This window comes from Manis pentadactyla, chromosome 2 (genome assembly GCF_030020395.1).
Source record: "Manis pentadactyla isolate mManPen7 chromosome 2, mManPen7.hap1, whole genome shotgun sequence".
Lineage (NCBI taxonomy): Eukaryota > Metazoa > Chordata > Mammalia > Pholidota > Manidae > Manis > Manis pentadactyla.
The window spans coordinates 76,783,463-76,804,933 of NC_080020.1; the positions used below are offsets into that span (position 1 = coordinate 76,783,463).

The 21,471-nt window shown below is 37.1% G+C and overlaps 1 protein-coding gene across 5 annotated transcripts in view; it reads right to left on the reverse strand.

Annotated features, from left to right (window-relative positions):
- Positions 1-712: 712 nt before the first annotated feature.
- Positions 713-21,471, reverse strand: part of XRCC4 (X-ray repair cross complementing 4) — a 258,936-nt gene continuing 238,177 nt past the window's right edge. For all 5 annotated transcript variants that reach the window (XM_036914214.2, XM_057493754.1, XM_057493751.1 and 2 more), the window contains one exon: positions 713-896. In XM_036914214.2, coding sequence (XP_036770109.2) covers positions 785-896 — 112 coding nt within the window. In that variant the 3' untranslated portion in view covers positions 713-784. The remainder of the gene's footprint in view (positions 897-21,471) is intronic.

The window sequence follows — 21,471 nt, forward strand, 5'->3', positions numbered from 1 at the left end:
TTTGAGAAGCAGGGAAGGAATGGATGTTCAACTGGAGAAATGAGAACATATAATGAGAAAGTAGGAAGCAGAAACAGCGAACATTAAAAAAATGCCAGATGTATTTGAGGATGAATAGGTGAATATGGTAAGGTCCTTATCTTCAAAGATGGTCCTTAATATAGGTAAGATCAATAGTTTATCAAGAATCTCCGGAAAAGATTTTTTATACAAAAGAAGGTTATATTTATATTAATAAGCATTTTATAAAGACCTATTACTAGAATTAAGGAAAATGTTAAGCAAAATAACATGTTTTGTTAAGAACAAATTGTGTTCAATGCATCAAGAATTTTATCATCAGGTTTTCAGGTTTCATGTGTACAAACTTGACAACAGATTTTATACATCATCCCACAAGTTAAAATGCTCAGAATATAACTATTCAAAAAAGAACCATAGACATTTTCTTTGTCCTATTTCTTAAATCTTCCTAGACAGGATGTCAGACAGCTACCATGCATGATATGTTTGAATAAGATAAATGTGTTTTTTGTAACAAAATGTCTCAGATTTTATGTAATTAAAGGCATGCTCAATGAACAGTTTAGAATAACGTACCATTATCAAGTCATATCTTCATGTACATATGAAATCCATTTTGCACAATGGTTTCAACTCAGTGTATATGTAATTAAATTGGAAGGTGCTGTAAGTTATAGCTGCTGCTGAGTTGAAATTTTGCTTTTACAGTTTAATGAACAGAAAACATAGTCTGGTGAACATCAGAGCTCTTTTGAGACAGTTAAATCTCATCAAAGAGGTCTTCTGGACTACTGTTTCTTACAGTTTCTAAAGACATGTTTTCAGCTGAGCTGTGCTCTTTTCCCAACATCTCAGGTACTGGAGGATCAGTCCTAGAGTAAAAAGAAAACGAAGATTTTATTTTTTTTAATTCCATGTAGAGTAAAAGAAAATTAAAATGGCAAATAAGTGAAACAGAAATTAAATCTTGTTTCAGAATTGCTTAAGAGATTTATATCCCTATGCTACATTAACATAAAGAGATGAAGGGAATATTTAACTCTTTAGAATTAATCTGTTTCTATTCCGAGTTAACAAAAAAAATCAAAGGCCTATACCAATACTCATAATTAAAGTCGATAAATAAAATATCCTCTGTGCTGCAAGTACTTTTATGTCAAGATATAGAAGACTTTTCAAGCCATTTCTTTAATAATTCCATCACAGTTTACATTTTCCTCTGGGTCCCTTAAATTCCACTTACACTCTAACCCTTAATAGCAGAAAGTTCTGACTGCACTAATTTTCTTTAGTGGTTATTTGATTACAAGTGTGCATATAACTAATAATGACTTCACATTTAGCAGTCATTGATGAAATGTTGTTGGTCTACATGCATTAATTGAATTTACATATCTTTACTTAGTAACTAAATTTTAATCAGTTTCAGTGCTGCAGTTACTACATCAACGACTGATCTCTACATTTATGTAAATGTTCCCTTTAAGTTGTAGAATAAAAAGTATATTATTGGCTGTTACCTGGTCTTAAAAATAGTGAGCTGCAGTAAGAGAGCTCAATCAGAAGGACAGTTTAGGAACATACATTTATACCTGTGTATAGACTTTGTCAGTAAAACATGCTGAATATTAACAATCAGAGATGGCTTCAGGGGCATTGATGACTAGGTTGAATCAACCCAGTAATATTCTAAGATTCAGCAATACTCCCATATTTCCAGCTTCAAAGGCAGAGGAGTAGTCACAGAAGCTTGGTACAGATGCAAAAGAATGGGATTTGAAGTCAGGACAGATAGATTTGAATTCAGGTATTTTTCTTATTAGTTATGTGACTTTAGGCAGATCATTTAACCTAACTGGACTTCTGTTCTCTCCCCTGTAAAATCAAGATAATAATATCTGCCTCAGATATGGTCCAAAGATTAAATGAGATACTTGTAAATTCCCACAAAAAATTTGGAAACTATTATTAGCTGCTAATATTGCATAAACCACAGAAGAGCTCCTGCTAATAGCTTCTTTAATTTAAAAGAATTAGCCATTAAAAATCCCCAAATTTTGAGTAAGTTTAGATTATGAGTATTTCAATAAGCCTGTACCCACACTTAGTTTCATAGATTATTAAAAAAGAATCCATCACAGGGTCCTCTTGGCCCTGTGACTTACACAATTAACCATGGTTGACTGCCACAAAACCTGGGACGTGTCTTGTCTTATCCTGAGCAAGCCAAGTTCTGACAACATTACCCTCACAGGAATGTCAAAGGGCCAGTCATTAATGCACTGCCAAGATGACAAGTACTATCCTCTGGGAGTCTCAGTGTTAAAATTAACAATAAATATAGACATAACTATTTTAACATGTAATTAAATATCTAAAAATATATTACACAGGAGAAGAAAATGATACTATAAAGAATAAAAGTATAATCATTACATGTGTAAGTTTTCAATGTCAACTCAAAACACATTAACCATTGTTCTCTGGCCCTAAAACCTAGAGTTGCCTTTTTTCCTCCTAGGAAATACAGAATTGAATTATTTCAATTAAAAAGTTAGACATGGAAAAACCTCTGTAATTTTGTACATAGTCTAGACACTGAACAAGCAGAATGCAGAGATCTATTGATTTAGTTTAAAAAATCAGCCTAAGACAAAAGGACCACTCTGAAGTGACAGGTCTGAAGGAAGTAGATTCCTGATGCTCCATTTATGATCCTCGTCTCCTCCTAAAGTGACAAGGAGCTTAAGAAACACATTTTGACTCCCTTGTTCTTAGAGACTAGTACATAATAGGAACTCAATTCATGTTCAGTGAACAGAGGTCATTATGCTACAGCTTTCATATCCATGGTAAGTCAACAGAATAAATTCAGAGCTCTCCACACAAGCAAACTGAAGTTTAATAACTTTTATAAGTAATAAGTGTTTATGGTAAGACTATAAATTATGAAAAGCATAAAGCAAAATGTCCATCATCATATTTTACATCATTTGTATTTTCATCTGTATTGTTTTTAAGTGGGATCATTCTATCCGTATAATTTTGCAGTTTGATGCCTTTACTCTACAATGCAATAGCAAAGCCTTCGCATGTTGAAAAATACAGATCTATACTCATCATTAGTTTTAATTTGGTTGTAGAAATCATTAATCAATCTCCAGACAGACATTTGGGTTGGCTCCATTTTTTTAATGCTTTTATAAAAAAACACAATAACTAATATCCTCGTAAACATACTTTAGCATATTTGTAATATTCTTTTACCAACATGCTTATTCCAAGAATTCATGCCGATAAAGTGAAATTTGAAGCCAATAATTCAGAGAACCTGTATCTAAATTCTTCACAGAAAGTGAGCTTAAGCAAGTAATTTGAAACTTGGAGTTCCTCTCTGTGTAATTAAATTACAATCATTAGATATGGTCCAGATTTAAGTTCTAAATCTCCCAGGAAGACTTTTTTCTTTTGACACTCTACATTCAGGCTGATTTTTCTTTTCTGTGATTATTTAAAGTACTTGATGTCTGCACCCTGTGTTTCAATATAGCTTTATTTATTTCATCAGTATTTGTCAAACATGTACTACAAACAGCTCACTGTACAAGAGAAATAAGACAGATAAAAGTAACACATGATTCCTGTCCCCAGGAAGCTTTCAGTTAAACTTTTTACTTTCTCTTACTTTTTTCAAATGTGTCATTTCATCATAATTTTTATAAGTTGTTGGAAGACAAGGACTATGTAACATGATTTGTTAACAAATAATGTTTTATTGCTTTAGGAATCTGTATAAACATTTTATCAGTATTTAGGATTAAGGGAGATTTTCAGATAGTTTTTATGGACATCATGGTTCAACAAGAAAAATTCTGAATCCAGAGTCAGATTCTTATTTATGCCTTACCACACTGAGATTTTGGTCAGGTGACTGTACCTTTCTGAATCTCAGTTTCTTAACTGAATTTGTGGAAACTTAGGATTCCTATAAATAATCTTGGAGTTCTTTCAGCCCCTGGATTCAGAGATAGTTATGCTCAAATAGTTGAGCATAGACTACTTTGCAAAATACAGGGTCTCAATAAATATCTGGAATAAGTGAATAATATGAATTAAAGAGGACAGGTTAATGACAAAAAGAAACTGTTCTTCAGGGCTAAAGGCTAAAATATAAGGACTTTTTTAAATAAAGGGAATAAATGAAACTTCTCCAGATGATGACAGCCTCACTAAAAGATGGCTTATGTTCTTAATATAATTGCAGAGTTCTGCTTTATTAGCTTGATTTCACACTGCATTAAAACATACACACATATACACACGCTAACCACAACTCAAATAAAAATTGCACTACCATCATCTAATTAACAAGGAATAGTGTAGATCAAAAGTCAGATTTGTCAAAAGAAATATCTCATCTTGTGAAAGGTTCTCTGAAATGTTAGAATGACTGACTTCTCTTTTAACTTTCTGGGAGCCGAATTACCCATAACTTCAAAAATGTTATTTCCAGTTCTTGGCTCATCTTGTAAAGACATTTCTCAGCCATGTTTAATATTGGTATTACCATGACTGGAATATCAATCTTTCCTTATTCAAATGAGGAGCATCAGTATTGTTCTGAGTGGATTAGTTGCATTTTGCAACATACTCTAAGAGTAAGATTTCTGAAACATGTTATGGTGCCAGTCTGAGCAAACTGAGAGGTCCAGGAAAATGTGTAATCATTGATGGTATTATGATCCTTGAAACATCATGCTTATTTGACTATGACACAAACAGTGGTTCTGAAACAAAAAATCTAAAGTCAGTTCCTATGTGGTTTCACTATATCTCCACCTTCACAATACACACAAAACTCAATTCCAGGTGAACCAACCATTTAAATGAGAAAGTCAAAACTTTAAAGCATTTAGAAGAAAATAAAGGATGATAACCCTTGGATCTTAGGGTAGAGAAGCTTTTTTTTTTAAAGTAGAAAGTGAAGCCATAAAGGTAAAGATTGATAAATTAAATTACATTAGAAGTATTTGCAGTACTTCTATTCATCAACAGACACCTTAATAGAATGAAAAGTCACAAACTGGGAGGAAATATATATGCTACTAACAAAGAATTACTATCCAAGGAACTCCTACAAATAATTTTGAAGCCTGAACAAAATTTAAAAATACATGCCAAAGACTACAGAAACTTCCAAGATGAGGGAAGAGTACAAATAAGCATATGATAATAAGCAGAACTTCATTAGTAACCAAAGAAATGCAAATGAAAACTAGTATGAAATATTTTATACCAGATAAGCAAAATTGGAAATGTGCATCAATAGCAAAGATCACAGAGAACATGGAAGAACAAGATCAACTGCTAGTGGTTGGAGTGTCAACATTTGAATCACTTTATATAACAATTTGGCAATAACTGTCCAAGTATATGGAAATGTAGGTACGTAAACACAGGAATTTCACTCCTAAGTACATACTCTAGAGAAACATTTGCATATGTATGTCAGGGGATATGTTCATAGGTGTATTGCTTGTAATAGTGAAAAACTACAAAGTATCCAGATGTCTCTCCACAGGAAAATGGGCAAATAAGTCATAGAATTTTCATACAATGGACTATGATGCAGCTACACACATGCATGAATCTCAAAGCTAATGTTGAGCAAAAGGGCAAGGCACAGAAGGGTAAATGCCACTATAATTCTATTTATTTAAAGTTCAAAAACATGCAAAAATCTACAGTATTATTCTTTAAACACTGGCATGTGTGCGATATGTCAGTGTATGTACTTAATAGTTCTCCTCCATGTGCTCATCCAGTACTTGCCCTTTCATGACCAATGTCAGCTTTTTGGGTCTTGTAATGTGTGAAGATGGAGATACAGAAGAGGGGCAGGTTTAGTGTTAGGCATAAAAGGTTCTGTTTAGCCATAATGGGTGAGTCTGAAGTTACTGCAAGATATCTAAATGGAGATAGATGTTGAGTAGGTAAATGATTATATAGATTGTAGAGCTCAGGAGAGATGACTGGATGCCATCTACAGACAGAACACTCACATCACTTTCACTAAAGGCAAATGAGTTGAAGAAATCACCCAGAGAGAATCTACCAGGGGTAAAAAGTTTAGTTTAGAATCCTGGAGAATATTACAATTGCACAGGCAGACAGTAAGAGAAAAAAATGATTAAAAGGATGTTGAAAAGAAAAGATTTGAGAAATACGGGGAGAACTAGAAAGGAGTGTTGCCACAGAAGCCAAAGCCAAGTTTAGTCTGTGTGCCTGAAACTTGTGCCGTTACCACCCCACCCAAATGCTGGCTTTCAGTGTAACTTTGACTACTGCATTTGTAAACACAAGTTAGGTAAATTATTTCCACCCACTATGAATTATCTGGAGTTAAGAAGAAAGGCCTGGCAGGAGGCTGTTTTGCTTGTGATTTATTACAGACAAGAATAATAGGCAGTGATTTCTTTTGGGAGGAAGGACGTCTTAAACTCTTGGGCTGAAGCAGTCATAGTGAAAATCTAGCAGAATGATCAATTCCTGCCCAGCCACCAGCTCAGGGCATCCTCAAGTACCTGTTTCTCTTACGCTGAAATTTAATGCCCTCCATTGCCCCCTCAACACACAAACACACATACAGCTTTGTTTTACTACTAACTTCTGTGGCACCACCCACCTCATCCTAACCTTCCCCTGGGACTGGGGTAAAGGTCAGATGTGGGCAATGGATGAAGATGAGAGGCGAGGTAAGGGCAATTTACTGGGAAAGAATCAGAGCTGAGCACTGGCTGAGAAATACAGTATTTGGTAATAACAAAAGCCAAATATCTAACAATTTGTTTTTTGTTTTTTAGAATGTAACAAATCAAATCTTTATCAAAATGATAACAAAAAACAGCCTGATCAAAATATTAGGTACTTGCTACTATTAAAAAACAGGGGAGCTATCATACTGACATTACGAGTTTCCATTATGGGATGAACTCAATTATAGAAACAACTTTTAAATGGAAAACATTTAAATAATGTGTTTAAAAATTAACATTACCAAAGTTACCACTATTGTTTTGAATTAAGTTTTGGTATAAAAAATGTTTGATCTCAGAATAAATGGGAAAAGTCGCTACAAATTTCTAGTTGACCTTTTAAAAACCAAAAGCATATCATAAATAAATTAGACTGAAGTCATCAGGATTCAGTAAAACAAGTGTTGTGCATTGTTTGGAATTCAGTAGACCTAGACTATATTTTATTAGCCTTAGAAAATGAAACAAGTTGAAACTTTCGGGCAAGCAAAATGGCAAAGAAAAGAACTTCTTAGTTATTTTCAATTAAATTCCTAAAGCTATTTTAATTTTTTTAATTTTTATTTTTTAATTATTTTGTTATCATCAATCTACAATTACATGAAGAACATTATGTTTACTAGGCTCCCCCCTTCACCAAGTCCCCTCCACAAACACCAAAACAGTCACTGTCCATCAGGGTAGTAAGATGTTGTAGAATCACTACTTATCTTCTCTGTGTTGCACAGCCCTCCAGATGCCCCTGCCCACATTATACATGCTAATGGTAATACGTGCTTTCTTTTTCCCCACCCTTATCCCTCCCTTCCCTCCCATTCTCCCCAGTCCCTTTCCCTTTGGTAACTGTTAGTCCATTCTTGGGTTCTGTGATTCTGCTGCTGTTTTGTTCCTTCAGTTTTTCTTTGTTCTTATACTCCACATATGAGTGAAATCATTTGGTATTTATCTTTCTCCACTGGGCATATTACACAGAGGATAATACTCTCTAGTTCCATCCATGTTGTTGCAAATGGTAGGATTTGTTTTCTCCTTATGGCTGAATAATATTCCATTGTGTAAATGTACCACATCTTCTTTATCTATTCATCAACAGATGGACACGTAGGTTGCTTCCATTTCTTGGCTATTGTGAATAGCGCTGCGATAAACATAGGGGTGCATCTGTCTTTTTCAAACTGGGCTGCTGCACTCTTAGGGTAAATTCCTAAAAGTGGAATTCCTGGGTCAAATGGTATTTCTATTTTGAACTTTTTGAGGAACCTCCATACTGCTTTCCATAATGGTTGAACTAATTTACATTCCACCAGCAGTGTAAGAGGGTTCTTGTTTCTCCACAACCTCGCCAACATTTGTTGTTGTTTGTCTTTTGGATGGCAGCCATCCTTACTGGTGTGAGGTGATATCTCATTGTGGTTTTAATTTGCATTTCTCTGATGACTAGTGACGTGGAGCATCTTTTCATGTGTCTGTTGGCCATCTGAATTTCTTCTTTGGAGAACTGTCTGTTTAGCTCCTCTGCCCATTTTTAATTGGATTATTTGCTTTTTGTTTGTTGAGGTACATGAGCTCTTTATATATTTTGGATGTCAACCCTTAATTGGATCTGTCATTTATGAATATATTCTCCCATACTGTAGGGTACCTTTTTGTTCTATTGATGGTGTCCTTTGCTGTACAGAGGCTTTTTAGCTTGATGTAGTCTCACTTGTTCATTTTTGCTTTTGTTTCCCTTGCCTGGGGAGATATGTTCATGAAGAAGTCGCTCATGTTTATGTCCAAGAGATTTTTGCCTATGTTTTTTTCTACGAGTTTTATGGTTTCACGTCTTACATTCAGGTCTTTGATCCATTTTGAATTTACTTTTGTGAATGGGGTTATACAGTGATCCAGTTTCATTCTCTTACATGTAGTTTTTTTTTTTTTTACCAGCAGCTGGTTTTGCTGGCACCATTTGTTGAAGAGACTGTCATTTCCCCATTGTATGTTCATGGCTCCTTTATCGTATATTAATTGACCATATGTGCTTGGGTTAATGTCTGGAGTCTCTATTCTGTTCCACTGGTCTGTGGCTCTGTTCTTGTGCCAGTACCAAATTGTCTTGATTACTGTGGCTTTGTAGTAGAGCTTGAAGTTGGGGAGTGAGATACCCCCCAAATATTCTTCCTTCTCAGGACTGCTTTGGCTATTTGGCGTCTTTGGTGTTTCCATATGAATTTTTGAACTATTTGTTCCAGTTTGTTGAAGAATGCTGTTGGTAATTTGATAGGGATTGCATCAAATCTGTATATTGCTTTGGGCAGGATGGCCATTTTGATGATATTAATTCTTCCTAGTCAAGAGCATGGGATGAGTTTCCATTTGTTAGTGACCTCTTTAATTTCTCTTAAGAGTGTCTTATAGTTTTCAGGATATAGGTCTTTCCCTTCCTTGGTTAGGTTTATTCCTAGGTATTTTATTCTTTTTGATGCAACTGTGAATGGAATTGTTTTCCTGATTTCTCTTTCTATTGGTTCATTACTAGTGTATAGGAAAGCCACAGATTTCTGTGTGTTTATTTTGTATCCTGCAACTTTGCTGTATTCCGATATCAGTTCTAGTAGTTTTGGAGTGGAGTCTTTAGGGTTTTTTATGTACAATATCATGTTACCTGCAAATAGTGACAGTTTGACTTCTTCTTTACCAATCTGGAGTACTTGTATTTCTTTGTTTTGTCTAATTTCCATGGCTAGGACCTCCAGTACTATGTTAAATAACAGTGGAGAGAGTGGGCATCCCTGTCTAGTTCCCGATCTCAGAGGAAATGCTTTCAGGTTCTCGCTGTTCAGTATAATGTTGGCTGTGGGTTTATCATAGATGGCCTTTATTATGTTGAGGTACTTGCCCTCTCTTCCTATTTTGCTGAGAGTTTTTATCATGAATGGATGTTGGACTTTGTCAAATGCTTTTTCAGCATCTATGGAGATGATCATGTGGTTTTTGTCTTTCTTTTTGTTGATGTGGTGGATGATGTTGATGGATTTTTGAATGTTCCATCCTTGCATCCCTGAGATGAATCCCACTTGGTCATGGTGTATGATCCTTTTGATATATTTTTGAATTCGATTTGCTAATATTTTATTGAGTATTTTTGCATCTACATTCATCAGGGATATTGGTCTGTAATTTTCTTTTTTGGTGGGATCTTTGCCTGGTTTTGGTAATAGGGTGATATTGGTCTCAGAGAATGAGTTTGGGAGTATTCCCATCTCTTCTATTTTCTGGAAAACTTTAAGGAGAATGGGTATTATGTCTTCTCTGTATGTCTGATAAAATTCTGAGGTAAATCCATCTGGCCCCGGGGTTTTGTTCTTTCGTAGTTTTTTGATTACTGCTTCAATTTCTTTGCTCATAATTGGTTTGTTTAATTTTTGTGTTTCCTCCTTGGTCAGTCTTGGAAGGTTGTATTTTTCCAGGAAGTTGTCCATTTCTTCTAGGTTTTCCAGCTTCTTAGCATATAGGTTTTCATAGTGTTCTCTAATAATTCTTTGTATTTCTGTGGGGTCTGTCGTGATTTTTCCTTTCTCATTTCTGATTCTATTGATGTGTGTTGATTCTCTTTTTCTCTTAGTAAGTTTGGCTAGAGGCTTATCTATTTTGTTTATTTTCTCAAAGAACCAGCTCTTGGTTTCACTGATTTTTTCCTATTGTTTCATTCTTCTCCATTTTATTTATTTCTTATCTGATCTTTAGTATATCCCTCCTTCTGTTAACTTTAGGCCTCACTTGTTCTTCTTTTTCCAATTTCAATAATTGCGATGTTAGACTATTCATTAGGGATTGTTCTTCCTTCTTTAAGTATGCCTGGATTGCTATATACTTTCCTCTTAAGACTGCTTTCACTACGTCCCACAGAAGTTGGGGCTTTGTGTTGTTGCTGTCATTTGTTTCCATATATTGCTTGACCTCTATATTAATTTGGTCATTGATCCACTGATTATTTAGGAGCATATTGTTAAGCCTCCATGTGTTTGTGAGCCTTTTGCTTTCTTTGTACAATTTATTTCTAGTTTTATGCCTTTGTGGTCTGATAAGTTGGTTGGTAGAATTTCAATCTTTTTGAATTTACTGAGGCTCTTTTTATGGCCTAGTCTGTGGTCTATTCTGGAGAATGTTCCATGTGCACTTGAGAAGAATGTGTAATCTGTTGCTTTTGGATGTAGAGTTCTGTACATGTCTCTTAGGTCCATCTGTTCTAGTGTGTTGTTCAGTGTCTCTGTGTCCTTACTTATTTACTGTCCGGTGGATCTATCCTTTGGAGTGAGTGGTGTGTTGAAGTCTCCTAAAATGAATGCATTGCATTCTATTTCCTCCTTTAGTTCTGTTAGTATTTGTTTCACATATGCTGGTGCTCCTGTGTTGGGTGCATATATATTTATAATGGTTATATCCTCTTGTTGGACTGAGCCCTTTATCATTATGTAATGTCCTTCTTTATCTCTTTCTTTGTTTTGAAGACTATTTTGTCTGATACTAGTACTGCAACACCTGCTTTTTTCTCCCTATTGTTTGCATGAAATATCTTTTTCCATCCCTTGACTTTTAGTCTGTGCATGTCTTTGGGTTTGAGGTGAGTCTCTTGTAAGCAGCATATAGATGGGTCTTGGTTTTTTATCCATTCTATTACTCTGTGTCTTTTGAATGGTGCATTCAGTCCATTTACATTTAGGGTAATTATTGAAAGATATGTACTTATTGCCATTGCAGGCTTTAGATTCGTGGTTACCAAATGTTCAAGGTTAGCTTCTTTACTATCTAACCATCTAACTTAACTCGCTTATTGAGCTATTTTAAACACGGTCTGGTGATTCTTTATTTCTCTCCCTTCTTATTCCTCCTCCTCCATTCTTTATATGTTGGTTGTTTTATTCTGTGCTCTTTTGTGTTTTCTTTAACTGTTTTTGTGGGTAGTGGATTTTATTTTTTGCCTTTAGTTAGTATTTGGTTGGTCTGCTTTCTTTGCTGTGATTTTATTTTCTCTGGTGACATCTATTTAGTCTTAGGAGTGCTCCCATCTAGAACAGTCCCTCTAAAATACCCTGTAGAGTTGGTTTGTGGGAGGCAAATTTCCTCAACTTTTGCTTGTCTGGGAATTGTGTAATCCCTCCTTCATATTTACATGATAATCGTGCTGGATACAGTATGCTTGGATCAAGGCCCTTCTGTTTCATTGCATTAAATATATCATGCCATACTCTTCTGGCCTGTAAGGTTTCTGTTGGGAAGTCTGATGATAGCCTGATGGGTTTTCCTTTGTAGGTGACCTTTTTCCTCTCTCTAGCTGCCTTTAAAACTCTGTCCTTGTCCTGTGTCTTTGCCATTTTAATTATTATGTGTCTTGGTGTTGTCCTCCTTGGGTCCCTTCTGTTGGGAGTTCTGTACACTTCCATGGCCTGAGTGTTTATTTCCTCCCCCAGTTTGGGGAAGTTTTCAGCAATTATTTCTTCAAAGACACTTTCTATTCCTTTTTCTCTCTTCTTTTTCTTCTGGTACCCCTATAATGCAGATATTGTTCCTTTTGGATTGGTCACACAGTTCTCTTAGTATTGTTTTATCTCTCTCTGCATCAGCTTCTCTGTGTTCCTGTTCTCTGATTTCTATTCCATTAACAGCCTCTTGCAGCTCATCCAGTCTGCTCTTAAGTCCTTACAGAGATTGTTTCATTTCTGTAATTTCCCTCCGGACTTCTTCCCTTAGCTCTTGCATATTTCTCTGAAGATCCATCAGCATGGTTATGACCTTTATTTTGAATTCTTTTTCAGGAAGATTGGTTAGGTCTATCTCCTCAGAGGTTGTCTCTGTTATTTTGGTCTGGATCAAATTCTTCTGCCTTTTCATGGCGATAGAAGTAGTTGTGCAGAGCTGGTGCATGTGTCAGCTGGGAGAACGTCCCTTCTTGCCAGTTGTGGCCTTCCTCTCCTGGGAGAACAGCGACCCCTTGTGTCTTGTGCTGGGCAGCTGCACGCAGATGGGGTGTCTGGTTCTTGCCTGGCCGCTGTGAAGAAGCGCTTCCCGGTTGCTGTGGGTGTGGCTGATGCCGCTATGGTGGAGTCGTGCCAGAGTGGGAATGGGCGGGAGGCTGTTTATCCCGGTGAGGGGCCTCTGAGCTGCGCTGCTGCCCAGGGGGTTGGAGCGCCCGGAGTTCCCCAGGATTCCCAGTTACTGGGCTGATTGCGCTGCGGCACTTCCATCCAGTTCTGAGGTCCCTGTCCCTTTAAGATTTTCAAAGGGCACTTGCTTTTCTTTTGTCCCAGGGGCGCTGGCTGTGGGGACCCACTCGCAGATTTTACTGTCCTGTTTCCCTAGTATCCAGCACCCCACGCACTGTGTGTCTGAGCTCCCTAAAGCTATTTTTTTCTGATGAATATTACTTTGCTATTCAGATTTATCATAAGCATGAAGAAATGGAAATATGCAAATATTTGTGTGAAAATTCTATCATTGATTTTTCCCATTTTCCTGTGGAGAGATATTTGGGGAGTTTTCAGTTTTTCACTATTACAAACAATGCACCTATGAACATATCCCCTGACATACATATGCAAATGTTTCTCTACAGTATGTGCTTAAGAGTGGAATTCCTGGGTATAGGTACCTACATCTCCATAAGCCTAGGCAGTTATTGCCAAACAGCTTTAAGAAGTACGTAAATATGCTTTAAGAAATACATACAAATTTGAAATAAGTTATTTTGAATGAAAGAAAGAAAGGAGAATTAAGAGCGAATACACTTAATGCTAAAATGCACTTATGTGCTTTATAGATATTGTGAAAGGATGACAATTCTAAAATTTCCCTATAAAATACATCATGGATTTGAAAAAAATATTCTCCAGTTCTATATAACTCTATGTTTAAATTCACAGCCATTAAGATAAATATGTCCATAATCCACAAGAATGCCAAAATTTATGCAGGAATTTCATAATAATTAATTGGAAGATTTTGTCAGTCTTAACAGTACTTTATTCAGATTACTCTGGTAATTCATTTGATGATCAATATCAAGTCCATATATACTTAAAAAAAATCAATACCTGAAAAACTCTGTATTAAAACCTACTTATTCTTGCATCCTTTCCAAGTTTTGAAATGGTATAGGTGACATTTGTTATTGTTGATCTGTGTTTATAAAAGTAAAAAACTGTCTTGGTATAAAATGATTTTCCACAACTCTAAGACAGGCCATTGTTTACTTGCTATTCGTATGCTACAAATGAAGCCTCCCTCACTAGACTAGAAGCTTCTCAAGTGGAGAGACTCTTTTTATTTAACCTGGCTCATAAATATTTCAATGACTGCATGTATTAATTAATGAACAAATGATTGAATAAATGAGATAGACCATATTAACAAGAAGCCTCAATAAAGTTAAGCAACCTGCTCAAAGCCACACAACCAATAAGTATTGAAGCAAGTAGGCTGGTAAGTCAACAGTGGAGCCAGGATATTAGCCTAGATTTCTCTCACTCCAAAATCCATACCATTCATGCTACACCAGTGTTTGGGGGTTACTAATTTTTATTTCTACACGAGGGGAAGACAGCTTGGTGTTGTTCAATGTGTCTCAAAAACTAGTTCCATGAGACACTCTAAAAGAGAAATCTGTGGTCCAAAATATTTGGCAAATATTTACTTTTTCTCCATTAAGTCCTCTAATAAGTGTTTCATGTACATATTACACATTAGAAGCTATGGAAATTCTTCCATAAATGAACATGTTAATTGAATTATTAGGTAAAACAAACAAGGTGCAGAAGACTGTGCAGAAAATTGGTGTGTGTGTGTGTGTGTGTGTGTGCATATTGTGTGTATATGTGTGTGCTTATATGTATATAGAATAGCTCTGGAAAGATTCACAAGTTAACAATGAATGACTGGTGAAAGGAATTGGGCTGAAGGACAAGGATACTGTTTGTTGGATATTCTCTTAGACTGTTGAGATTAAAAAAAACTTTATACATAGATTATACTTTTTAAAAGTGCTTTAAGAAGAAAGAAGCTTGTTTAACCTGGGTTTTGCAAGTGACTCTGGCAGCCAAAGCTACTTTTCTCACTAGTTTTCAAGCAGTAACATCCCAAGAAACTCATGTTCTCTGGAACGGGCTGCCCTACTTCCCCAAGACTGTACCATCTACTAGCCTGAACCCAGAAACTTTCTGGTCCAATGGAGGAACAAAAAAACAGAAAAAAAGCCCACACAGAAGTCTACTTTTGGCTATCAAGAGAAGTGGAAAACGCATGGGCAGACAGTAATGGTCAGCCCCGGAGGTTGTGATTTCTCATGATACAGGCACCAGACGGACAGTTTCATCACAACGGTAGCAGCTGTTTCAGTTCCTGCCGCTCCTGTAACGAATTACCATAGCACAGCGGCTTACAACACACAGGCGTTATCTCACAGTTCTGGAGTTGGCAGGCTGACTCAGCTCTCACTGGTCTAGAATCAAGGTGCTGGCACAGCTAACACTCCTCTCTGGAGCCTGTGGTGAAGAACCTGTTTGCTCACCTTTTCCAACTTAGGAAAACTACCCCCTGTCTTCACCTTCAATGCCATGGGAGGCAGACTCCTCGCATCTCTCTGACCTGGCTGCCTTCGCCACCATTCTTTCTCTGCCTCTCTGCCCCTCTTTCCCACTTAAGAGCCCTTGTGACACATTGAACTCATGTGGATAATCCAGGATAATTAATATTTTAATGAATAGTTTAGCTACTTTTAAGGTTAGCTGATTAGCAACCTTAATTCATCTGCACCCTTAATTTCCTTTTTTTTTTATTAAGGTATCATTGATATATACTCTTATGAAGGTTTCACAAGAAAAACAATGTGGTTATTACATTCACTCTTATTATCAAGCCCCACCCCATACCCCATTGCAGTCACTGTCCATCAGTGTAGTAAGAAGCCACAGAGTCCCTAATGGTCTTCGCTGAGCTACACTGTCTTCCCTATGACCCCACACACACCATGTGCACCAATCATGATACCCCACAATCCCCTTCTCCCTCCCTCCCCACCCATCCTCCCCCACCCTTTCCCTTGTAACCACTAGTCCACCTTAATTTCCTTTTGCCATGTAATCTAACATAGTCTAAGGTTCCAGGAATTAAGATGTGGATATCTTTGCCTGGGGAACAGGCAGGGTGGGGGGGCATTAGCCTGCCTACCACTCCAGCCTTAATTTGGTTAGGACTCAATTGTTATTCTATCAGCTTAAATAGGTTTCAGGATAACTGAACAGAGAAACAGGTTGTGTATGAGCAGGACATTTTAGGCCCAGGGCTAAAAGAAACCCTCAGGCTGGCTAGAGGAGGCATTTGCAAAGTCTCAAAGTCTGTTGAGATTAATATATATATATATATATATATATATATATATATATTATACCTTTTTAAGGTGCTTTAAGAAAAAATAAGCTTGTTTAACCTGGGTTTTGCAAGTGAATTTGGCAGCCAAAGCCCTTTTCTCACTACTTTTCAAACAATGAAGCTAAAAAGAACCCACACTTGGTCTTATCTAGAGATGAACTGAATCAGAATCGTTGAGACAGGCTGGCAACCACTATCATCCATCACCTACCCATCTACTAATTACTGAGTGCTTTACCGTGGGTCAGAGATTGTGCTAGATGCCTGGGACATGAAGGTGAGCAAACAGTCTGAGGCAGGAGCAACACTGAGCTGCTGAGCTCCCCGGAATACACACTTACAGTAGCCCTTGCCGAGGGGTCTGCAATCAGTGCTGTTTCAGTATGACAGTTCTATAGGTAGGCTGTTAAAAAAACCAAAGACAATGCCACATTCAATGACGTGTGACCTGTGCTGTCAAGCACACGGGGCCACAAACTTAGACGGGCCTTATCACTGGCTTAATGTTCTGCTGTCACTATCTCAAAATTCTTAATGATTTTAACAAAAGGGTTATTTGTTTTCATTTTGCACAGGGCCTGCAAATGCAGTCTGTCCTGACCATGCACTGTGGTACACCAGACCCAAACTGAACCTAACCAATTGCTCAGACTTACTCTGGACCAATGAAAAATGGGACTTTAAAAAAAGGAAAAACCAATTATGTACTGATGCATGGACTCACTCTGTCCTATTTAGAATCTAGTTTTGATCCTTAATTAGCATAATCACCAGTGAATCTCCTTTCTAACCTTAAAAAGCATGTACTCTTTCTTCAGGGAAATACTTGGTGAATCACTGGTAATGTTTTTTTTCTTTTTGCCTGCAAATAAATAAAGAAGAATGTGTTTTCTTAGCAAATACATACTCTGTTTTGTTAGGCTTCTCCTCCTCCCTCTTTTCTATTTTTCTGTTTAAACCTCTACTGTCTTTGTCTTACAGTAAGATAACACAGTTTCTACTTTAATTTACAGATTTTTCCATTATTTTAGTCCTTGCTGGTAGATTTTATTCTACTGTTCTCAAAATTACCCAGTCTGATGGATTCCTCTGCTCACCAAGCAGCAAGCCTGTCATCAGTGCTGTTCTGTGCTGTGGCCTCCCTGTCTCTTTCCCTTTGATTTGTTGAGTATCAGTCTACCCCAAATCCTTCCAACATTTTGTGGATATTTGCCTAGGCTCTCTGTGGAATGGGTGACTAAGCATGATTCTGTAGTCAGACTTTTTAAAGAAGACAAACTATTTTGTAACATCACCAACATCTGATTTTTATATGAAATGAGTATCATATAACTGAGACATAGAATGAACAAATTAAAAAAAAATTCTTCAAGTGTGCTAATTCAACTTGGTACTGTCAGTGAATGTAAAGAGAGTCATTGTTCAAATTCTTGGAGATGTTCTGTCTGTTTTTAAGGAACATGTCAGAAAGGGTTCAGAGCACTGGAAGAAGGCAGATGGAAATAATTACAAAATTCTATAGATTTTGATTTAGAATTAAGAAGATTAAACTTTTCAGCTCATTTAAAAAATATAATGAAATTGTGAAGTGAAGCCAAGTTGGATAGGGAGGCATAACGATTTTAAAACAAATCACAGATTAAAGATGGCGGCGTGAGAGGAGAGACAGAGGCTTCCTCCTAAAACTGGATACAATTAGAAAATTTAATTGGCACAACTAATCCTGAGAGCAACAGGAAAGAGGACGGCATCAGACTGCACACACCTGGAGAAAAGAGCAGACCTCAGCGAACGGGGTAACGTACCAGAGCTGTGGCTCCGCGGGACCCGAGCCCCTCGCCCACCCCAGCTCACCGGCGGGAGGAAGACAAACGGAGCAGAGAGGGAGTGGAAGGCTTGGGACTGCTGAATACCTAGCTCCGGAGATCTGCTCTGGGAACACAAACCTACATTTCATGGTGCTTTCATGAGACTCGCATGACTACTAGGTTGGAAAGTTAATACAGGCAGAGTTCCTGGGGAGACTGGGATTCCAGCTGCTTGAGGAAAGCAGGGATGCATATCTGGCTGCTCTGGGACAAAAACTTATACCTGTGTGACCGGCCCACTGGCTCAGGCAGTGGAGACAGGCACAGGAGCCAGGAGGCAGAGAACAGCTCGTTCCTACCCCCAGGCACCAGTACCGCTCCCCTGCAACACCTGACATTGCTTCAGGGTCTCAGCAGTTCCAGAATAGAGCTTCTGGACACTAGAGGGCGCAATATACAAACATGAAATGCCAAAGTAACCTTGTCCAGAGTAAAATTGTTCATACAACTCCTGAGAAAGATTTAAATGATATGGACCTTGTGACTCTTCCTGAAAGGGAGTTCAAAATAAAAATCATCAAAATCCTAATGGAGGTATGGAAAGACATCCAAGAACTCAGGAATGAATTCAGGTCAGATATCCAATCATTAAAGAACACGATGGAGGGTATTAAAAGCAGGTTGGATACGGTGGAGGAGACAATAAATGAAATAGAAACTAGAGAAGAGGAATACAAAGAAGCTGAGGCACAGAGAGAAAAAAGGATCTCTAAAAATGAAAGAATATTGAGAGAACTGTGTGACCAATCCAAGAGGAACAATATTTGCATTATAGGGATACCAGAAGAAGAAGAGAGAGAAAAAGGGATAGAAAGTGTCTTCGAGGAGGTAGTTGCTGAAAACTTCCCCAATCTGGGGAAGGACATAGTCTCTCAGGCCATGGAGATCCACAAATCTCCCTACACAAGGGACCCAAGGAAGAAAACACCAAGCCACATAGTAATTAAAATGGGAAAGATCAAGGATAAGGACAGACTGTTAAAAGCAGCCAGAGGCAGAAAAAAGATCACATACAAAGGAAAGCCCATCAGGCTAACATCAGACTTCTCAGCAGAAACCTTACAGGCCAGAAGGGAGTGGCATGATGTATTTAATGTCATGAAGCAGTAGGGCCTGGAACCAAGATTACTTTATCCAGCGAGATTATCATTTAAATTTGAAGGAGGGAATAAACATTTTCCAGATAAGCAAAAGCTGAGGAAGTTTACCTTCCACAAACCATCTCTGCAGTCTATTTTGGATATAGATGGAAGTGTTCCTAGGGATGGACAGCTGTCACCAGAGGTAGGAAAATCATGGTAGGGAGGGTGGAGCAGCTGATTGCGAGGCAAATGCCAAATTAAATTGACTATCCCCAAAGCCAATCAAGGGATAGAGAAAAAGTATAGAATCTGATACCTAATATATAAAGAATGAAGGAGGAAGAAAAAGGAGGAGAAATAGAAAAGAACCTTTAGATTGTGTTTGCAACAGCATACTAAGTGAGTTAAGTTAGACTCTTAGATAGTAAGTAAAGTAACCTGGAACCTTTGGTAACCACGAATTGAAAGACTGAAATGGCAATAAGTACATACCTATCGATAATCACCCTAAATGTAAATGGACTGAATGCACCAATCAAAAGACATAGAGTAATAGAATGGATAAAAAAGTAAGACCCATCTATATGCTGCTTACAAGAGACTCACCTCAAACCCAAAGACATGCACAGACTAAAAGTCAAGGGATGGATAAAGATATTTCATGCAAACAATAGGGAGAAAAAAGCAGGTGTTGCAGTACTAGTATCAGACAAAATAGTCCTTAAAACAAAGAAAGAGATAAAGAAGGACATTACATAATGATAAAGGGCTTAGTCCAACAAGAGGATATAACCATTATAAATATATATGCACCCAACACAGGAGCACCAGCATATGTGAAACAAATACTAACAGAACTAAAGGAGGAAATAGACTGTAATGAATTCATTATAGGAGACTTCAACACACCATTCACTCCAAATCCACCAAACAGAAAATAAGTAAGGACACAGAGGCACTGAACAACACACTAGAACAGGTGGACCTAATAGACATCTATAGAACTCTACACCCAAAAGCAACAGGATACACATTCTTCTCAAGTGCACATGGATCATTCTCCAGAATAGACCACATACTAGGCCACAAAAAGAGCCTCAGTAAATTCAAAAAGACTGAAATCCTACCAACCAACTTCTCACATCACAAAGGTATAAAATTAGAAATAAATTGTACTAAGAAAACAAAAAGGCTTATAAACACATGGAGGCTTAACAACACGCTTCTAAATAGTCAATGGATCAACGACAAAATCAAAATGTAGATCCAGTAATATATGGAAATAAATGACAACAACAACACAAAGCCCCAGCTTCTGTGGGACACAAGCAGTCTTAAGAGGAAAGTATATAGCAATCCAGGCATATTTAAAGAAGGAAGAACAAACCCAAATGAATAGTCTAACATCACAGTTATCAAAATTGGAAAAAGAAGAACAAATGAGGCCTAAAGTCAGCAGAAAGAGGGACATAATAAAGATCAGAGAAGAAATAAACAAAATTGACAAGAATAAAACAATAGAAAAAATCAATGAAACCAAGAGCTGGTTCTTTGAGAAAATAAACAAAATAGATAAGCCTCTAGCAAGACTTATTAAGAGAAAAAGAGAATCAACACACATCAACAGAATCAGAAATGAGAAAGGAAACATCACGACAGACCCCACAGAAATACAAAGAATTATTAGAGAATACTATGAAAACCTATATGCTAACAAGCTGGGAAACCTAGAAGAAATGGACAACTTCCTAGAAAAATACAACTTCCAAGACTGACCAAGGAAGAAACACAAAAATTAAATAAACCAATTACCAGCAAAGAAATTGAAGCAGTAATCAAAAAACCACCCAAGAAAAAAACCCCTGGGCCAGATACCTCAGAATTTTATCAGACATACAGAGAAGATATAATACCCATTCTCCTTAAGTTTTCCAAAACATAGAAGAGGACAGAATACTCCCAAACTCTTTCTATGAAGCCAACATCACCCTAATACCAAAACCAGGCAAAGACCCCACCAAAAAAGGAAACTACAGACCAATATCCCTGATGAACATAGATGCAAAAATACTCAATAAAATATTAGCAAACCAAATTAAAAAATATATCAAAAGGATCATACACCATGACCAAGTGGGATTCATCTCCGGGATGCAAGGATGGTACAATATTCGAAAATCCATCAACATTATCCACCACATCAACAAAAAGAAAGACAAAAACCACATGATCATCTCCATAGATGCTGAAAAAGCATTTGACAAAATTCAACATCCA